Below are 22,594 nucleotides of genomic sequence, written 5' to 3'. Positions count from 1 at the left end.
AATTCAGAATACTGATTGATCATCTGCTAGATGCTTACAATTCAGTATAATTTGTATCAGCCTCTCAGAATTCTTTATGGGATGGCCAAAGTCTAATATAAATAACAATAAAATCAAATGAAAACTTACCAGAGAAAGAAGGGGAGAAGATTGGGTTAAAAATTCAGAGAGGGGCTGGAGAGATGGCTCAGCGGTTAAGAGCACTGACTGCTCTTCCAAAGGCCCTGAGTTCAAATCCCAGCAACCACATGGTGACTTACAACCATCTGTAATGAGAGCTGATGCCCTCTCTGGGATGTCTGAAGACAGCTACAGAGTACTTACATATAATAAATAAATAAATCTAAAAAAAAAAAAAAAACAACTACAACAACAAGAACAAAAACCATCTAAGCCAAAATAAATAAATAAATAAATAAATCAGAGAAAGTCCTGTGCAAGCCTATTATTATCCCAGCACTTCTTGAAAATAGAGGCAGGGGAGGAAGTATGCCTCTCCTCCCCTCCACTCCCCTCCCTCCCCTCTTTGCCTTGCCTCTCCTCTCCTCTTCTTTTCTTTCCTTTTCTTTTTAGACAGGGTTTCCTATGTAGCTTTGGCTGAACGTATTATGTAGACCAGGCTAGCCTTGAATGTCCCCCTATTTAAGAAAACAAGTGTTGATGTTGATTTTTACTTTGGGTCAAGGTCTCTGTGTTAAGCCTTGAACTCCTGGATCTGAATAATCCTCCCATCAAAGCCTGTAAAGTACTGAAGACACAGGTGTGACTCTGAGCCTGGTGTTTGGTAGTGAGATCCTAGAGGTTTGACCTTTAATAGACAAGAAGAAAGCTAAGTTCACGGCTGTAGTCTGAGCTACTGGGGCGACTAAGTCAGAAGATTCATTGAACCCAGGGTTTCAGGGCTGCTATACTGGACAATTTAGTGAGGCACAGTGAGACTGTTTCTTTAAACAAACAAACTGTGTGTGTGCATGTATATATAAAAATAGTGCATATCTACCCGTATGGTACATCTAGGTAAGAGTTTAATTAAATTCATCCTCTCTTTTGCATTTTCAGTTTTAAACATACTTAACTAGCATTCCTGGGTGTTTGTAATTGAATATTATTAATTAACTGACTTTAGATGTTAATAAGAAATCAGAAAACAAATTGATCTGTGCTTACCATTTGGTTCCCAGTTTTTTAATTTGAAAGTTTGTAGGATATTCTAACAAGATGGAATCGAGAAGTTGGTCAGTGATTGTTAACCTCTTGCAAAGTGTACTTGTGCACTTTTAGTGAAAACTTGTTCATTCAGGAGTGTGTTAGGACTTCTCCGGATGCTTCTTCAGATCCTGAAGAAGGGGCTTCTTTCCTTGTTTGTACTTGCTCTCCATTGCGTGACCTGAGTCAAGGCCTGGCAGCTGCAGGCCTCTTCACTCCATCAAGCCCAGCTCTAACACTGTACTGTCTTCTGTGCACTGGGTCTTCATTGCTGGCATCTAGATGTAATTCATCGAGGAACATTTCTGTTCGTTTTTTCTCTTAAAATCACTTGTATGCTTTTGTTATAATTTTGTGGAGTTTGCTTTGGCGCATTTACAAGCAGTTACTTAAAGTAGAATCAAAGCTGAGCTTAGTCATTTAAAAATCAGTAGCATATAAATCAGAGACTCACAGAAAAGGACGAGGACCATGTCCTTGTCAGAGGAAGCTGAGTGAGAGTGAGTGATGCTTAGGAGAGATTTATGAGGAAAAGCACAGCTAACTGGATTGGGGAACGCTTGGGCCATCATTACAAGCTGTGGACTAAAGGAACTGCTCTCATGTCCTGAGCCTAAAGAAAGCAATTGTTCTGTTTTCCATACCTCAAACAAATATTGAAGAAAAGGCTACAGATAAAGTCCAGTCTATCGATTTGATCTCCCTCTCTTCCATTGAATAAACCCTTTTCGTGGCTACTACCACATTTACTGAGTCCAGTATGTTTTTCACAGTGTCTAGTAGTATCTGTTTAGCTCTGAGAGTGTGCTGTTCAAACTTTGTTTTCACTGCTGACTATGAGATGTACTCCTTCAATGCAGCAATCAGTGTCTCCTAACAAGAGAACCCGCTCCACCTTTTTCTTTTAGTCTGTTTTGTTCTTGTGTGTGTGTGTGTGTGTGTATGTTTTGATATTTTGAAGTATGTTTCACTCTGTAGCCCAGGCTGGCCTCCAACTCACAGCAATCCTTCTGCCTCAGCTTCCCAAGTCCTGTAATGTAGGCAAGAATCACTATTTCTGGTTCTTCATGCTTGTTTTTAAATACAGATTTTATATACAGTCCAGGCTCCTATAACTCTGTGTAACTCACGCTGGCCCTAAAATTAAATGTCAGGCATGTGCCACTCTATCCAGCTGTGCATCTTCTTTTAAACTAGAATATGTCAGAATGTTTAACATATATTGATAGAAATATTTGATTCTGGCTGGAGAGATAGCTCAGCAGGTAAGAGCACTGACTCCTCTTCCGAAGGTCCCAAGTTCAAATCCCAGCAACCACATGGTGGCTCACAACCACCAATAATGAGATCTGAAGTCCTCTTCTGGTGCATCTGAAGACAGCTACAGTGTACTTATTTATAATAATAAATAAATCTTTAAAAAAAGGAATATCTGATTCATAAAATTTTGTTTAATTTTTAATATGTGTAATATGTCATGCAATTTTAAAATTTTTTCATCATCAAAAATTAACAAAATTGTTATGACTAACCTCATGTAATTTTTATCTCCAAGAAAGTAAAATTCTGCACTGATCTAACCTTTGAAAACTCAAGGTACTTAGAAAAAAGACTACATGGTGTTTGAACAAATTAAGAAATGCTAGCCCACATGACATTAGCAAGTACAACTTGCTTATAGGAAATGCTCTTACTTTCTATTTCTATGGCATTTTTTAAAAATTTCGGGCATGACCTTTTAACACTGGGAGTTAAGAAGATCAAGGAGGTAACGGAGGAGGTGGCAAACAAGGTTTCTTGTGCAATGACAGATGAAATTTGTGACCATCTGTTTTGGCTGATGAGTTTTGTTCTGAGTTTCATCCTACCTCCAGTGTACTGAAAGTGTCTAAGAGTGAATTAAATAAGCACATAGAAGATGGCATGGGAAGAAATTTGGCTGATCGGTACACCTGTGAAGTCAATGCCTCCATTCTTCAATCTCACCAATCAATCATCAAAAACTTGAAGCCGCTACTTCCAGCTGGTATACAGAATAAACTTCACACATTAATCCCTTGCAATATGTTTGATGTCGGCTGCGATCTCGATTGCCACAAGCTGTGTTCGGATTTTCAAGAGGACATTGTGTTTCGGTTTACCCTGGGCTGGTCTTCTCTTGGACATCCAATCCTGGGTTCCACAAATGTACAGAGGGTGCTGTTCAAGCTGACAGAGCCCATCTTTCAGGGCCCTAGAACTTTTTAGCTACAACTCCTACTGCTCCTTCTAATCCAGCACCATTGGATAATACAGCCAAGGAAGAGCTTATGATCATACCGACCAAAGGATTGGCATCCCTCACGTCTAGAACATCCATGTGCATCGTAGTTGCTTGGGGCATGACTTGAAAAACGGTGGACTAGAAACTCATCTCTGTTACCTTAAGTATGTGCGGAGCTTTGTACCTTTATGAAAGTCTGACGTGGACAACCCATGCTAAGGAGAGTACATTTAAGCAGAAGTTTGTAAACTATGCAACGAAGAAACTGCAGATGATGGAGAGCATCTCAAGTGCAAACTGCAGTCACCGAGTACAGCAAGAAATGGCCACCACTTTTGCTCAACTGTGCTAACAAGTTGATGTCACTCAGAAACATCTGGAAGAAGACATTGCTAGACTATCCAAAGAGTTAGGCCAACTGGAGAAAATACAAAACAGCTCAAAGCTCTTAAGAAATAAGGCTGTTCAACTTGAAAGTGAGTTGGTGAATCTTTCGAAGCAGTTTCTACACCCAAGTAGTGAAGAACCCTAAGGACAGAGGCACTAGAGGAGGAAGATGGGAAATGTTCCTTTTATGAAATGACCTCAGTACAAATTACTAACTCTTGGTATGGATGCCTTGCGGAGATTGTGGTAATGACCTGTCTCAGGGGTTGCACCTTTGGAAGTGTTGTGATTCACCTTATCTTAGCATTAGTTTGGAGGAAAGACTGAATTGTTTGGTTAAATGATGAATTCCTTTAGAAACATCGGAACCCACTGTGTGGCCCCAGAGGCTGGGTCCTGCAGCTCCTCGCCAGGCTGTCTGTCTGCGGCTCTCAGAAAGCTACTTCCTGGCATCCAAAAGTTGGAGGCCTTTTCATCCTCTTCCTCAGGGCTACTTCTTGATGCTTCTTTAATGGGAATAGTGACTTTGTTCATAAGCTGATTTGTTCAAACAAGTGGTGTGGGCTACTCCTGGGGGGCAGCATGCAATCACTCTGTCCTCACAGCAAGGATGTGTAACCACTACTAAATAGTTTTACTGTCTTTTATTCCCAGTAAACCTGATGTGAAATAGTAAAAAAAAAAAAAAAATAGAGGCAGGATCACAAACTTGGCCCACATTGCAACCTGATTTAAAATAAAATAAAATGATAGGGAAAAAAACGAAACATCAAGAAAACTGACTTGATCTGTAAAAATAGAAGAGAACTCAAAAAAAAAAAAAAACATTTTAAAGGTAATGAATGTCATCAAAATTACTTAACAAGATAATACATTCATGAGAGGAGGGCAAAATAAAATATACAACCAAGTCAAACACAAAATCCTACAGTGAAATTACCAAAATAAAAAAGTGCTAAAAGAAAAATTGAAGACAGTTACAGGAACCTAAAATAAAAATTTAAAAATAGACCATTCAGAGATCAGAATTCGTAAAGGATTCATTCTTTAGAATTCCAGGAAGAGGCTGGCAAGATGGTAAGAGCACTGACTGCTCTTCCAAAGGTCTTGAGTTTAAATCCCAGCAATCATATCGTGGCTCACAACCATGAGATCTGATGCCCTCTTCTGGTGTGTCTGAAGACAGCTACAGTGCTCATATATAATAATAAATATATCTTTGGGCCGGAGCAAGCAGAGTTGACTAGAGCAAGCGGAGTTGACTGGAGCAAGTGAGGCTGACCCAACAACCACATGAAGGCTCACAACCATCTGTTCAGTTACAGTGTACTCATACATAAAATAAATAAAGTTTAAAAAAAAAATTCCAGGAAGAGAGGAGAGAGGATGGAAGGACAGAAGTTATCATCTAAGTTCACAAAGAGGCACTGGGTAACAACTCAGCTGCAGGGCTCATAATATGTAAAAGTTGAAACATTTCTAGAAATGGGGAGAAACACTATAATTCATACAAAGACAGAAAAAACAAGGTAGAGAAATTACATGATAATCTCGTAAAGAGATAATAAAAGTAGGCATTAAAGTCAGGAAGGACAGTAAATTCCTCCTAAGCACTGGAGAGACTGAGACAGAGGACCCAGGAATAAGGCCAGCCTAGGCAACATAGTAAAACCTCATTTCCTCAAAACAGAAACCATAACCGTGAAGTTATTGAGATGATTCTCCACAGAATAATAAACCGGTTGAGTTCTACCTTTCTTCTTTCAGTCAAGTGTCCTGAAGATGAACATGTCCCCAGTCCTATGTCTGTATATCATAAAACAATAAAAGAAGTATTGTATGAACACAAACAAAATGGTCTTGCAATAACATGAGTGTTTACCAGGGATCTCCAAAGAAGACTGAAAGCCAATTAGTGCTAATTAGAATAGTCTAAAAATTCTAGACAAGAAATAATTCTTTAAAAGAATTCTAAATGAAAAGTGTTCATCAAATCCCTCCCTTCAAGGCTGAAGGATCTATGCAGAAAAGGAGGTAAACATTTTGTTAGGGCCAGAGGTAATGGATGACTCCAAGAAATAGTGTCTTACAGACATAGCTGGACTGTAGTTCACATGAACTCACAGATACTACGGCAGTGAGCACAGTAGTTCAGGTTAGTCTGGTTCCAGGGCTGAGAGAGAAGAAGGTACACATGGAGTCTCATCCCTAAGATGTTGTCTACAATTGATATCAGCTGGCAAAGGGAAAATCAGTTTTCTCCAAAGGAGTGTCACTGAATAAATATATCAAATACATGCCAGAACAGGCCCTGTGCCCAGGAGTAGAAGGCCAACACAAAATGAGTTCCATGCTTGTTTCTTTTTTTATTTTGTTTGTTTTGTGTGTTTCTAAAGTGTGTGAATATGTGTACTTTTTGTTTTGTTTGTACATTTTTCACTTTGTTGGGTTTTTGCTTATTCTGATTTGTGTGTGTGTGTGTGTGTGTTTTGAGACCCAGAGAACATAAAGTTGGGTGGGTGTGGATGTATGTGGTTCTGGGAGGAGTTGGTAGAAGATAAAACATAATTAAAATACATAACTTTTTCAAATAAAAATAAAAACAGCAGCTTTACTAGCACAAATAAAAATCAGACACAACTATGAATGGAATGGCAACAGAATATCAGCAGAAATATTAATATTAAATAATAAATTTAGTGTGGAACATTGGAGGTCATTATGACAAAGACATGGTAGGGTTGAAGATATCTATGACTTGGTGATAGAGGATTTGTCAAGTACTCAAGTGATCCTTAGTTTGATCCAGAGCAACACACACATACAAATCACACACCCAGGACCGAACACACACACCCCACACACATACACACACACACCACCATAAATAGTTCTAAGGAGATTTAGTGTGAGGAGTGGGTGTGGCAGCAGTCCCAAGAAGGTGCCAGGGACTGCAGCTAAGTCTTATGACTTACACCTGTCTTCCTCATACACCTGAATATAAGCCACAACCATCGTGAGAGCTGTGCAGGTGTACCAGGATACTAGCGAATCCATTTTGGTGGAGATATGCTCCTGCTGCCCTGATTGGCTGAAGCTGCGTACCTGGTGACGTGGCATGGCCTGCTGTGAGTGGATGGGAACTGAGAGTATATAAGAGTGAGAGGCCCAGGGTTCGGGGGAGATATAGATGAAGAGAAAGAAGAAAGATGAAGACTGAAATTTGCTGAATAAACTGCTGTTAGAAGGACTGGTGGCCGTGTCCTTCTTGCTGGTGGAGAGCGGACGCAACAATTTAGTATGCAGTAATTCCTAGTAAGAAATCCAAGTATTTTCAAAGATATACCCCCAAATTAATCTGTAATCTTGGTGTAATTTCACTGAAAACCCTGAACTAGATTTTTATACATTGCTCCTAAAGTCCACTTTACAAAGTCACATGCAGTCCAGGCCAACCTCAAACTCATTATGTAGTTAGAAATCGTCTTCCAGTACCTGGGTCACTAGTGGCACATGCCTTTAATCCCAGCAATCAGGAGACAGAGACAGGTGGATCTATAAGCATTTAAAGCTAGCATGGGCTATAAAATGTGTTCCAGGACAATCAGAGCTACATAGTGACACAACCAAACAAAACAGATGGTTTTAAAGCCCTCACCCCCTCCCAGTCCTCCACCACACCTCAAGTCCTGGAATCAGAGATTAGAGGTATGCACCATGACCCCTGTTTTATGGACTGATGTGGAAAAACAAAGTAAGGCCTCTAGAATTGCTGGTCACCATCTTGAAACTCCTAGCTAGCACTAGGGATAAGAGTGATTCTTACCAATATATAAGTTGGGCAGACACTTAGACTAAGTGGTCCCAGAATATAACAATTGAAATCTTGCTGCACTAGTAGGTTTAAAGTTAAAGAGTATTTGCTGAGTTTGTGTGTTGTGTATATGTGGTGTGGTGTGCTGTGTGTCTTGCTCTGGATAAAGGTATGTTCACTGGATCAAACACAAGTTCACCCTGTCATTCATACTAAAATGTTTGTTCTACTGAAACACATAATCTGTTTCAGTAGAACAAAACATTTTATGATGGTGTGTGTCTATGTGTGTGTGTTCTGCATTGCATGTGTTGTTTATGTGAGTGTTATGTAAGTTGTGTGTGTTGTATGTGTGTGGTAAGGTGGTGTCTGTGTTGTTCTGGATCAAACTAAGTTCACTGAATCAACCATAAGTTCACTCCTGTCATTCAATCATCTGCCAATTGATGCTACTTATTTCTATAAAATCATGGGTTTCTACTGTTTTACAACAGGGTTTGGCAGGATTATCCCATGTTTATATTTTATTGGAGTGGGGGTGTCCTTTTATAACTCAAATCCAAACCAAAACTGGAAAACCATATAAACATAGATTTGGCTTGCAAATACTAAAATGTCTGTTCACCAAAACATATAAGTTGTTCCAGTAAAACAAAACTAAACAAGCTCAAGGGATGTGGGGACAGGCCTTGCAGGAATGAAGGGAGGTTGGCAAGGCAAAATGATAAGCTAGGGTGATGTTGGGGCATGTGGGGGGACATCAGAATGCTTTATATACAGATGGAATAAACGTCCACAGAACGCCAAGATGCAAGCGAGAAAAAGCAAAAAAAGGGCTTGAACGTTTTAACATATACATAGAACTTATCAATTCAGAAGAAAAAGAATAAACTGAAACACCAATAGGCATTTTAAAACAGATAACACTGGAGCAACACAAACATGAAGTTGAATGCAAATGTTATTGGAATTCCTGAAACCTCCCAGGAAGTGGATAAACCAAAAGGTTACATTAGCAAACATAGCCGAATTGTGATCAAAACAAAACAAAACAAAAAGCCAAACAAACAAACAAACAAAAAAACCGTTTAAAGTCAGGCTAGGTAGGATTATGACTCTACTCCTCCACTGCCCCCAAAATCATCACCTATTTTTCAATTACTGCATTTCCAAAGATTTTTTCTTACGTTAATGTTCAATGTTGGCAAATATGAAGGCAATATCAACCATTTCAAGCAGATTTCCAAGGAGATATCTCACAATTTGTATCTGAAAGCTTCCAAACAGACACACTACTTAGACATTCAGTCTGCAGTTCTTCTGGTCCTAGGAAATCAAGCCAATGAAATTAATATGGTCATATCCAAAGAAATGCTATGAACATGCGGCTCTTAATATCTTTGAGATAGCCAAATGGTTGGAAGCATGCTAAGTATTCTCAAATACTCTTCTGGTTAGATAATTACAATGAACACAAACTAAAAAAAAAAATTTTTAAATGCATTTTAAAGTATAGTGTATGGAGTACTAAGACAAGTAACATTTTAAAATGTTGGTTTTATTTTGTTATTTATATGCATGTATGTCTGTGCATCTGTGAAATACCAAACATGTCAGATGGTTTGAGTCTGGTGTTACAGTCAGGTGTTAGCCATGTGACATGGGTGCTGGCAACTAAACTTTCGTTATCGGTATGACTAGTACCTGCTCCTGACTACCCCGCATCTCTCCAGCCCCATGAAATAAGGATCGTTTATGTCTTTCATATCTAAGAGTGTCTGAATCCACATTGCAAGAAATATAGAACAAATGTTACATTATTGTTGGGTTAGATATGGTCTTAATTAGAATATACTTGGATTACTTCGGAGTAGACAAACGGTTTAGCCTCTGAAGGTACTGGATGGAAGACTAAGGACCTGAGTTCTTTCTCTAGAACTCACATGGTGAATTGAATCAACTCTGCCAAGTGGTCCTCTAACCTCCACATCTGTACCTTAGGACACACACTCTCACGTATGTACCTGTGCACCCTCCCAAATAAGGACAGTATAAAAACAAACAAACAAAAAAAACCAAACCAAAACAAAAAAAAACCTTGAAATTTCTAAAAAGAAGTTTAAGCAAGGAAGCTACCAAGTCTAAGGGAAGCCCCATGTTATTAATGGCATACTGAGGCTTTTCTTATTTTGGTTTTTCGAGACAGGGTTTCTCTGTGTAGTCCTGGCTATCCTGGCACTCACTTTGTAGACCAGGCTGGCCTCGAACTCAGAAATCCTCCTGCCTCTGCCTCCCGAGTGCTGGGATTAAAGGCGTGCGCCACCACGCCCGGCTCACTGAGGCTTTTCAAAACAGTTAAAGAAGAAATTTAAATATTCTCACCACAATGAAATGATAAGTACAGTACGTAAAGTAACTTATGGGCTAATCACCAAGATTTGGTCATTTGAGTATGCATGCATTGGAAAACATTGTGCTTTCCAAATAAATATGATTGCCAATTTAAAAAAACAAAACAAAACAAAAATGGCACCTCAGCAAAGATAAAGAGAAGGTCTTAAAACACAGAAGCCCAATTGCTGAGCATATACACGCAGCAGCAAAAACTGAACCATGAGTCCATGTGTCTCTGTACTGATAGACATAGGGGTGTGGAGCGCTTTTGGGGCCAGTTTCTAGGAATTTGGCAGGAATTTTGCGTTGGGTTAGGACAAGGAAGTAGGCTCAAGATAAATACAACTGGGGAATGTGTTCTTTGTATCTTGATGGGTCTTGTTAAGATACTGAATACTCTGCTTGTGCCTTAGGAGCGACCAGATGCTTTGTATGTAGCTAGGATGATATAAAAGCAGACTGGGAAAAATAAACCAGCTTCAACTTCAGCCCTGGCTGGGGTCATGTTCTCGTGTTGTCTGATTGTCTTTTTCTTTTCAATCCTCACTCCTTCCCTGGAGACCCTATTGACTGACTGAGCTGGCTTGATCACAGGGTGGGAATAACTGTTTGGCCAAGAGAGAATTTTATTTTGTTATGTTTCATTATTTCCTCTTGTCTTGACCAAGTCTCACAGTATAGTGGAATTGTCCGTGGAAGTCTCAACAACCCTTCTGCCTCGGTTTCCCTGAGTGCTGGAAATAACAGGTATGAACCGTAGTGTTCAACTGAAGAAATCATTTTTAAAAGGTAACAGTGGAGAAAGTGCCAACAGGTATTTTATTTTTTAAAGTATGATGAGTAATTATGATTAGCAGTGGGTCTTCATAAACCACATCAATTAATATTACCAATGGGGGGCCAAGAAGAGAGGACAGAGTCCTCATTACAAGAATGACTTCAAAGTTAGCTATACATTAATTCAATCTGCTACATTAACACCAACTGGGTGTAATAACGCTAAGTCCCCATCTGGTATATGTTCTGGACATAGTTAATTATTCTGTCTATCACAAACTAATATGCAGATAGCTAAATGGATTCACACTCTGTATGAAAAATTGATAAAGGTTAACTAAGTAATGGGTGCTCATACTTAGGTGAAGAGACATTAATTTTAACCTTAGAGGAAATATGTATCAGATAGAGAGAGTTGACAAAGTTCATGAAAAATGCCTTGAACATCCTTGGAGTGGAACTATTTGAACATTAAGAAAACTCACATCTTCTTACTTTCCCACTAAGGCAGTTACCGGCTCTGTTGCTCACCTCATGCAAGTATGTTGGACTTTATGTGAACCAGATGGGATAAGATGGAAGAGAGTTATATAAAACACACTAGACTTTATGTGACTCTCTATGTACATTTTCTTTAATTGGAATCCTTGAATTTTCATTGCTGAATCTGTTAAAGGCATTAGTTTAAAGTTTTATAACCTTCTCTTGGAATAAGATTGGCTATGGAATCACAACACGATCATTCCAAAATCTCCAATCTTCAAATATCCAATTCTAAGTGTTTTAGTATGTTTGTTTGTTTGTTTGTTTTCTACATAATAATTTTATTGATTCCTTGGGAATTTCACATCATTCAACACCATTACAGTCATTTCCCTGTGCTTCCATGTCTGCCTCCTCCACCTCCCTCAGCCCCTCCCAAAAAATTATAATTAAAATTAAAAGAAAAGAAAAAAACAAGTACAATTTGTCTTATCACTATACTCACTAGAGCATGGTCAGACTCTCCATAGCCTGCTCCTTAAACAGAACTGAGTTGTTCCCTCATCAGAAGCCATCAATTGTGGAGAGCTAACTTCAGCATCCTTTTCACACTTTTTAAGAATTCTCTTCAATGGCTTCCTGTGTAGGTAGGTTGCTACTTTTGGGGGTTGGGGTGGTGGGTAGAAGCTGTCACAGAAGCCTTCCATGTCCCTTTTTTCTCAACTGTGGATCTAAAATCATTGGTATCACTGCAAAAGTAGATTTTAATGCCCTTTATACTAGAGGGAGCATGGACCGCAGGCTTCTACATGGTTTCCAGCAGCAGCACACACTATGAACATGGCCCCTGGCTACAGTAGAACCATGAACCTAGACCAGTCCACAGAGGCAGCCCTGGCGTCACATGGCAGAGCAGCAGTAGCAAGACCCATGGACATTAACATGGCTTCATGCTGAAGCACAGACCATGGGCATCTGCATGACCTTCAATGGTAACACAAGCCAAGGACATCAACACAGACCTTGGCAAAGTCCATCAAAAGGCATGCCGATGAAAATGTTTTAGTAGGTTAGAGGCACTTGTCATGTAAGAACACACTCACATACAAATACTACTACTACATAAAAAATAATGTTGAAGACAGAAGACTGTCACAAATATAATGAAGGTTGCATAGGAACACTGCCAGGTAAGCTTTTGCACATCAAGGCTCACGTAGAAATAAAAACACTGATGTTACCAACAAGACCTAGTATTCTTGAAGTTTTTGAAAATTAGACATATTCCAATCAGCAGATTATTCATAAGTGGATAAAGTGAGGCTCTTCTGTTGTGGAATGTTAATGACTAATATCCAGAGACATTTATTCTGCATTTAGGATTCTTTTATCTGTTATCACTAGCTTTAATAGACTTAATCAGTGTCCTATACCCATATAATATAAACTCTAAATAAAGAATAACACTAATATCAATGGAAAATTTTTCAGTTTTCACTGCTCTTATTGTATACTCAAATAATTAGGAGTTAGCTTTATAGAGTGATTGATTGATCAAATATTGGGAGTCCAATTACTGACATAGTAAATAGTTACCAGCTAAGGGTAGAACTTTATGCCCACTTCACCTCATTCTGCTGGGACAGGGAGAGTTAGTATAGCCTCTGGTACATTGACCATACTCCAATGGATGACACACACAGTGTGTGTGTGTGTGTGTGTGTGTGTGTGTGTGTGTGTGTGTGTGTGTGTGTGTATGTATCACAAAATAGATTTCATGGGTTTTTTGGTATGTTGGTTGTTTGTTTGTTTGTCTTAAAGAAACACAAAGTTAGGTGGGTAGGGAAGTGGGGTGGATCTTAGAGAAGGGTAGAGAGTAGTATAAATATGACCAAAATACATTGTATGAAATTCTCAAAGAACTAACAAAATCATTTTTAGTGTGTGTGTGTTTGAGACAGTATCCTTTTACATATAGCCCCAACAGTTCTGGAACTTGTTATGCAGACCAGGCTGGCCTCAAACTTAGAGATCTGACAGTCTCTGCTTCCTGAGTGTTGGGGCTAAAAGAGTGTGCCACCAAACCTGGCCTCATAACAATACTTTTCAAACCACAGTTTAAATTCTCAAGAAATTTTAAGAGTGTGTGGGATGTTTTAAAGATAATATACTTTTTGCATCAATAATTATTACTAGATATTACTTCCTCCGGCAGCAAACAGGAACAGATACAGAGACCCACAGCCAGACATCATATAGACAGATTGGAGTCTTTGTCAGGTCCTTCCCTTCAGAACTCAGGGACCCCTGCCCTGTGGAAGAGGGTGAGGAAAACTTGAAGGAGCCAGAGGAGATAGAGGACACCAGGAGAACATGGCTCATCAAATCAACTAAGCAGGGTTCACATGAGCTCACAGAGACTGAAGTGGCTAGCACTGTACCAGGTCATCTGCATATATGTTATGCTTGTCATCTTGGCGTTTTTGTTTTTGTTTTTGTTTTGATTTTGTTTTTGTTTTTGTTTTTTTATTTTTTGGTTTTTTGTTTCTTTTGGTTTTTTTTTTGGGGGGGGGGTGCATTCATACATGTACCAGTAGGTATGGTTCTGGCTCTTTTGCCTGTTTTTGGAACTCTTTCCCTTCTGTTGGGTTGCCTTGTCAGCCCCTTTATGAGAGCTTTTACCTTGTCAGATTGTCTCCTGTTTTGTCATGTCGTGTTTTTGGAAGCCAGGTCTTTTGTGAAAAGGAACAGGAGGGAAGCAGATCTGGAGAAGAGGGGAGATAGAAAAGCTAGGCTGAGCAGAGGGAGGAAAAACTGTGGTCTGTCGTGGGGATGTTTTCATCGAAGACAGAAAAATCTCGTTCCAATTTAGAAAGAGACAAAAGAAAGCAGCAATAACAGCAACAAAAAATACGTGTTCCATGACAACGACTGTGCAGTGGAGACCTCGCTGACAAGTAGGAGCAGCCCAACTGAGACTCCTGATGAGAAGATAAGGTGTTCAGAAAGGACTGGAAATCGCCTGCGGAGAACTTTAAGGAACATGTTCAGACAAGTCTACTCAACCTCTAATCAGAGCTTTTCTTTTTCACTTCTATTGAAATGGATATTGTAATTATTAGAAGATTCTAAAATGTCTCCTGTCTATTTTATTGTAGAGGTCTTTTTGTGCAGGAAACGTAATATTTGCTTGACTCTGTAATATCACCAAATTAAAATGTCTACTTCCCATTGTCATTGACTTGCAATAAAATGGCATTTCAATGATGAAAAAAAAGATGCTATACTTTGTATCAACAACCGTTAGTGGGTATTGCTGCTTTGCTACTGCTAAACAGTTCAGGTGAAGAATTAAGGAGAAAGAGAAACAGTGATGTCGTGGTGATTTTTAGTGACTACTAAAGCGCAGTCTCTCAGCTCCCATGAGTATTTACTAGTTTGGAAACAGGGCGTTAGCAGATGATCAAATTAAAATAAGGCCATGGAGGCTGTAACTCATCACCAGTAATAATATTTCTAAAAAGGAATGTGCAGGAAGAGACGCAAGGACACAGAGGTGACTATGAAGATGTGAAAACCTTAGAAGAAAGTGGTACACACCTTGGACCACCTGTTACAAAGTAAAAAACGTGGAACACATCTTCTCACTACTGTGAAGAAGGAAGAATGCCTACAAATGGCTTGATTTTAACTTATACTCCAGGTTCTTAGGACTATAATTGTCTTTTGTTTACGTTAGATGATTTGAGGCACTTTAGTTATGTCAGTCCTGGGAAACTCACAGAAGAACTTGTTCTTGTGGTTTTGGCTCTGTTTTCCTACAGCTAGGTTTTACTTACAAAGAAATTTGGAGCTGTGAAGGAACGCATTCGCAAGAGAACCTACTATTATTTTCTACCTTATTAAATCTAGATCTAATGTATGGTCATCTGATAGTCTTTGAGACTTGTGAGAGAAAAACATTATTATGCCGGTCATGACAGTAAACAAGAAAAAAAAAAAAAAAACTAGTGGTTTTGCAACATAAAAATCAGGATTTCAAGAAGCAGAACTCTTGGAATAAATGGATGCATCACCCACAGGTAAGGAGGCACAGACTCAGTATGTAAAGGTAGAATTGCTCTTACTGAAAAGTAACACTGGAAAATTTTCCTGACAACAAGAAAGATAGAAAATGTGTCATGATGGCATCATTACCAACCAAGCTCCTGCTAAGCAAGAGAAACTCAAACAAGCTTCAAAGTCACTGCCTATACTCTGTTGTGTGCCTTTCTTTGGAAAGAAGGCTGTGTATGCTCCAAGAATAACTACAATGTAAACTTTTCTCCCATCTGCTTTCTGCCTTGGTAGTGTTTCCCTGTGGGAACCATCCTTCTGGTGCTCTGTGAGACTCTATGCAAGCTGTCAAACCCAGGGCTTTAGAATCAAGCTAAGCCAAGAATTGATTGAGGTCTCCCAGATATTTAAGGCATAAGACTAGATATTGCTCCTTTGGAGAGATGGCTCAGCAGGTAAGGGCACTGACTGTTCTTCCAAAGGTCCTGAGTTCGATTCCCAGCAACCACATAGTAGCTCACAACCATCTGTAATGTAATGGAATCTGATGCTCTCTTCTGGTGCATCTGAAGACAGCTATAGTATATGACTGTATATTAAATAGTAAGTATTTAAAAAAAAGAATTAAGGAGAAAAAAAAAAGCATGTGTGATATGGTGATTTTTAGTGACAATCAAAGTCCAATCTCTTTTAGTTTCCGTGAATATTTACTGAGTTGGAAATAGGCTTTTAGCAGATGATCCAACTATCATCATGTGAACATCAAACAATTGTACATTAGTCCTAGATTTTAATAAGGTAAAAGGATAGTAGTTTCTTCTGAATGCATTCCTTCCAAGTCTCAATATTTCTGTGTGAGTAAAACCTAGCTAGCTGTAGGACAACAAAGCAAAAATGTAATAAAAACTAAATCCCTGTATGAGTTTCCCAGGATTGTTATAACTAAAGTGCTTCAAGTTATGTGACCTGATATGACTAGAAGTCACGAGACATCTAGTCCTCACATAGAACTAGAAGACACATAAATTTAGTCATCTTAAGGCCTTCTCTGCAAAAGAAGCACAAGAGATCCACCATATAGATTACCTAAATGCTCATAGCTTTGCTTTCCCTATGCATGGCCGATCATATACCATTCTGTAGCCTTCAGATCAATTTATAGAAAGTTTCCAACCTTTCTCTAATTTCATCTTTGCTATGGATTAGCCTGTAAGTATACCAGAGAAACTCAAATGTTGAAACCCAAAGCATCAATGTTCAGGGTGGAGTCTTTGGTATGCAATTTGGTGAGAGCGTGTTCTGGCTTCATCAGTGGATTCACCAAGAGGTGGATTGGGAGGGAGGATGCACAGAATGAAACAAGCACTCCGTTTGCTTCCTAACCTCAGTGAGGTGAGGGGACCAATGCTTCTGTACCATAGCATCCTTTCATGACTGTAGGCACAGAAACCAGGCCAATGACCAGTCACTAAAAAGCCTGAAACTATGAGCCCAACTAAATCTTGACTTGATTGATTTTCTTGGATAATTTTTCCATAGTAATTTCAAGATGACAAGAAATTTGACATTGGGATTGGGCTGTCGTGATTTTAAATGATGCAGTTTAGAATGGTCTGAAGTTGTTTGGGGAAGCAGGCTAGAGAAGGTGTATAACACTGTAAGTGGAGCTTTAAGGGCTATTCTGGAAGAACCTCAGAATATCGGAGTGTTGGTCTAATGTAAAGACAATACTGGAGAAGTTTCAAATGAAAGTAAAGACTGCTTTGGGAACTGGACGAACAACCATTTATGCTACATTTTACAAAGGACTTGTCTATATTTTCTCCATGTTTTATAACTATAATGTGATGGGAGGCTTAAAAAAAATGACATACTAGGTAGCCAAATTTCAAGGCATTACAGCATCTAGATGTGGCCTCAGTATTAGTGTTTGATCTTAGTGAGACTTAAGAATACGGAAGAAAAAATTCAGAGCAGAAAGACTTGAGAAATTTACTGTTTGGCAATAAAAAAGAAAAAGTCTGTTAAGGATAGGTTGGTGCCCATGGGGACACTAAAGAAATTAGCACCATTAAAAGCAATACAAGAGCCGGGCGTGGTGTTGCACGCCTTTAATCCCAGCACTCGGGAGGCAGAGGCAGGCAGATTTCTGAGTTCTAGGCCAGCCTGGTCTACAAAGTGAGTTCCAGGACAGCCAGGGCTATACAGAGAAACCCTGTCTCGAAAAAACCAAAAAACAATACAAGAACTTTCTACCTAGACAGTTGGAAAGACTGTCATTGAGGTGATTTCATGAATTAGGAAGATTCATCTTTCATGGGCGGAAAGGTTGGTAAATACAAAATGTTCACTTGAGAGTCCCTGGGTATTCTAGTCCCAGAGCTAAGAAATTATTTCCGCAATATTTCACCTGTTTAGTCATGAAACCACTGAAGAATCCATTGTAGCCATGGTGCAGGATAGGATGTGCCCCTAGATGGCAGACATGGGACTACAAAGCAAAGCACTTGATGTTTGCCCTTCAAGTTTTCAGTTTTGCTTTAAATGGATTCTGCCTTACTGTTTTACAATTCTTCTCATTTGAAATAGGAGTGACTCCCATGGGCATTTGCATATTGGATGTGTGTAACTTGTTTTTACATTTTACATTTCATATATAAAAATTTGCCAAAGTCTGAAAACACTTTGGGATCTCGGCTTTTGAGCACTGATACAACTGGTAAGATACAAAGACTCACACATAAATATGGGCTAGTGAATTCTGATGAATTCTGCATTATGAGGTGGGCTTGGGTCTTTGAGGCCCAAGAAGGCAGATATATTTTAGATGTTAAATATCCTTAAAAAAGCTCATGCATTGAGTACTTAGGCCCTAAGGAAGAAAGGATCTGAAGTGAGCCTTTGGGAAGTTTCTAGGCCATGAAACATTTGCCCAAGGCTTTGAATTCACAGCTTCATAGGTCTGGAGAGAGTGACTTCCTCATAAAAATGAGCTTTCTTTTCACTTCCTTGATATCGTACCTATTGCCACATTGCTCTGCCTTAACATGTGCCTCCCTAAGTGCACGTGAGTGGAAACCTACATAACATGGCTGAAAATAAAACCTTCCTTTTCTTCTGTTTGATTTTCTCATGTAATTTGTCATAATGACTAAACTGGTGTGGTAGTTTGAGTAAGCTTGGCTGTCATGGAACATGCTCCATAGATTGACCTTGAACTCAAGAATCTTCATGGCTCTGTCTCCTGAATATTGGGATTGTAGGCATGTACTACCATGCCTGGACTTAAGCCTTTGTCTGCTTGGGACTTGCTCTTTACCTGGATGGCCTTGAACAAAGAGGTCAGCTTGCCTCTCTTGCCTGGGATTAAAGACCCGTATCATACCTGGACCTAAGCTTTTGGTGGCCACTATTCCTCAAGATCTGGACATAAGCCTGTATCCTCCACTTCAGGATTGTAGTCATTCCAGATTAAAAGTACAAATGAAAACAATAATTAAGTAATAATAACACCCAATATGATATAACTATTCCTTGTTCAGTGACAAACACATAAACAATAAGCTTAGCTGAGTGGGATCTTGCCCCGAGGTCACACCTTCCTTATTTCCATTTAATATTCTTGAACACAGAATTTAGCTTCATTGTACTTTCTGGTGCCCTTTTAATACTTGAATCACACATTTTCTACTTTTTCTTTCTAAGCTTGCTATGCTGGATAAAAACGGTGTTCATGAAAGTAAACCAGAGGACAAGGTCTGTGTTGGGCATTTCTAAGACTTCCTTTGTCGATGCAATTAATCTAAGTTTCTTCACCTTATCTCAGGCAGACTCTTCAGAAAAGGGCAAAAGGCAGCAACATTCTTCACCAAACCATAAGAAACTAACTCTTGCAGCTAACCTTTTGAAATGTAAGCTAACCTTTTGAAAAATCACTCCATTAGTGTAGCATTTTAAGTTAATCCATTAGTGTGGATTTTAAAGTTATATATATATAATTTACATATATATAATATATATAATAATATAATATATTATATATAATATATATTATAATATGTAACAATATAATATATATTTATATTATTTACATATTTTATATATATATATATATATATATATATGTGTGTGTGTGTGTGTGTGTGTGTGTGTGTGTGTGTGTGTGTGTAAAGAAAAGAAACTTAAGAAAGACAGGGATAAACTCATAACAAAGGGGAGAGTTAAGAAAGAACAGAGCAGAGTACAAAACCGTATAGAGAAGATGGGTCAGTAACACACAGAGAAGACTACTCCACTCAAAAGGGAAGTCTAGATAAGGCCAAATGAGCCTACCCAAAATAGATATCCTCCTCTTCCCATTTCCCTTTTCACCACAAGCTCTCATGAGTGATTAGCAAGAAATACAAGTTAGTTGTGTGTATATTTCTTGTTTATTTTTGTGTTTTTTATTTATGGAAATACATTTGGAAAGTCAGTTGATAACTGAATACTTCATTGTTAAATGAAGCCTGGACGGTAGCACAGGCAAGCGATCCCATCACTTAGAAGGTCAAGGCAGAAGGTAGCCTAAAGGCAAGTCAGAACTACAAAGCAGGACTCTGATTTTGGTTGTGAGGTGTTGTATATTTTTGTTCATTCTCTCAAGAAATAACTGCTTTGGAAAGGTTTCACTTATTATAGCATATTTTGAGGACCATATAATTGATTATACATGATGTGTTTAACATTCTAATTGTATCTAACATTTCAATTCTCCTGGAGCTTCGAGTTTGGGGATGTAGCTCACTGGCCTACCATGTACCAACTCCCAGACCCAATTCTCAGCACCACAATGAAATGCATGGCCAGCAAGACCCCAAAACACAAAAATTCAAAATTTTAGGGAAGAGAAACAGCACATAGGTGTCTGTTTCTTCATCCATAAACCAGAGATCGTTTTTCATCCAGGTAACAAGAAAGGATATTGCCATCACAGGACCGAATATTCTTTCTGTGATGTCCTTGTAGAAAGAACTTGTCTAGTCTCTGTGTGGCTAGCCAGCCACTGCTGTCCCTTGCTCTTTCCCCAAACACCAACTCTTGCTTTGTCTTTTGTTGTTGTTTTGTTTTGTTTTTGTTTGTTTATTTTGCTTTGCTTTGCTTTGAGACAAGGTTTCTCAGGGCAGCTGGGCTGTTCTGGAACTGTAGATCAGGCTGGCCTTGAACTCAGAGATTTGCTGACCTCTGTCTGGCGAGCAAGTGGCGGGAATCAGAGGCACGTGCCAGCCACCGCCCTGCTGCTGTCTGAAAACATTTGATTGTCCTAATGTACAAGATAGATCTTGTGCAAGCATACAGTCACATGCGGCTTTGTTATGGGGGCTTGGCTGTTGATGTTTTGTAATTGTAACTTGTTTATCTTCAATATAAAACAAACCCGTTATAGTCTGGTCTTTAAGTTAATTATAATTTTAAGAATACCTGCACCTTCTTATTACTTAATAAAAATTTGAAATTCTAGCAAACGCCTATTTAATGAACCATCCTTGAAAGATTTCTTTGGTACTCTTAGTCGCCTAAATGTTATGCAGTTATTTCTCCCATGCCTGTTTCTGGGAATCCAACAGAGCAGAAGAAAGCACTGTTAATTACGAACATATTTAAACTTTTGAAAACAATTTTGTGGACAGTTACAACGTACCAAACCTGTGCTGCTCTTTATATATCCCTAAGAGAAAACTCAATATGCTCCCTGGAATCTGAGAATGGAAGAGGGAGGGGGGGGATCAAGAAACACGACAATAAGGTGCCAAGAATCCTTGCCACCACCGCAGATCGGTAGCAGTCAAAATCCTCAGTACAAAATGATCCTCGCTCCAAGATAATATCCAACAGCAACTTCTTACGCCAAGGTTAGGGAATGATAAGTAAACTCTCAGTAATCCTCAAACAGTTTGTCAATGTGAGACAAGCCAATCAAGTACAAAGTCCAGAAATTGCAAAAGGAAGGTTAACTGTAAGAGAGGGTGCAGGCTGGGATCGGAGGGCACCGAGGATTGACTTAGTTTTCCTACCAATGTTTAGAACTATGCTCATCCAATTCCTATGACACTTGGTATCACCAGCTTCTTGCATTAGTCCTGGGGACAATGACTCTCAAAGCAAGGCAAGCTTTGATCTTGTCCCACCTTTACTCAGTCCGCCAGATCCAGGCTGCCAACACTCTCTGAGACGCTGGGGGACTTACTGGAAATTTAGGAAGCAACAAGCTGTCCAGGAGACAATCCTACCAGCCAGGGCACGTAGGGACCAGGGAAGCCTGAAGATATGGATTACTTACAGTTTGTCTCTGAGACAGGGATCACCAGGGCGAGGCAGGCCAGTAGCACCCGAAAGCGCGCGCTCAGGACCCTCATTGCTGAGCGGACGGCCGGGGGTCAGGGTTGGCGCAGCGGGGACCGTGCCTGCGCTCAGGCGACCGAGGGAAGCTGCGAGCCCGGGCTCTGCTCTCCCAGCTCTGCCGCGGCCCAGCCCGAGCGCTGGCGGGCGGAGCAGCCAGGGGCGGAGGGGACCGCCCGCTCCCAGCCCCCAGCCCGGGAGGGGAAGCGGTGACTGGGACATTTCCTGGAAGCTCTTCGCAGCTGGGGGGCGGGGGTGGGGTGGGGAGGGCCGCGGGAAGGAGGTCGGAGGCCGAGGGAAGCTTATCAGAGAGGTCCTTTGTCACTGTCCCCAGCCCTGCTTTTACTTCGTTTTTTTAGAAAGTGAAGTTTTCAAAGGGTGAAGAATCTTTCTCTCTCTCTCTCTCTCTCTCTCTCTCTCTCTCTCTCCTCTGCTCCTACCTTCTCTCGCATCCCTTCCCCATTCCTCTTCTACCCAGCTTCCCTTCTCCCCACCCCACCCCCCCTTCTTTCCAACTCCAGAGATTGCCAGCCAAGAGGATGTCAGGATGTCAACTTAAACTGAAGCCAACTTGGAATTTAGGAAGAAGGGTACTCAAAACCAAAGTAGTGGGAGGAAAGAAAATCGGAAGGTTTGATCACCCACGGTGTATTTCCTCAGAACAGCTTGTTTTGGTGTTAGCATTACCCTTTTGGTAAGCCAGGCGTACACGTGTAAATCAGGCTTTCCCTGCTACTTGAAACTAAACTGCCTGGGTTGAAAACATAGAACTTGCTCTTAACACTGTTTTATAACTTTAAGAAAAGAGCTGACACTTTTAAGTCCTAGTCATATCA

The 22,594-nt window shown here is 39.8% G+C and overlaps 1 protein-coding gene across 1 annotated transcript in view; it reads right to left on the bottom strand.

Annotated features, from left to right (window-relative positions):
• Positions 1–21,893, bottom strand: part of Pros1 (protein S) — a 75,391-nt gene extending 53,498 nt beyond the window's left edge. Inside the window, exon 1 of the mRNA XM_021184759.2 lies at positions 21,700–21,893. Within this exon, the coding sequence (XP_021040418.1) occupies positions 21,700–21,775 (76 nt within the window). The 5' untranslated portion in view covers positions 21,776–21,893. The remainder of the gene's footprint in view (positions 1–21,699) is intronic.
• Positions 21,894–22,594: the final 701 nt, after the last annotated feature.

Source organism: Mus caroli, chromosome 16, assembly GCF_900094665.2.
Source record: "Mus caroli chromosome 16, CAROLI_EIJ_v1.1, whole genome shotgun sequence".
NCBI classification, from domain to species: Eukaryota; Metazoa; Chordata; class Mammalia; order Rodentia; family Muridae; genus Mus; species Mus caroli.
Note: the sequence above shows the minus strand (reverse complement) of the source record. Positions and strands in the feature narration are given on the sequence as shown.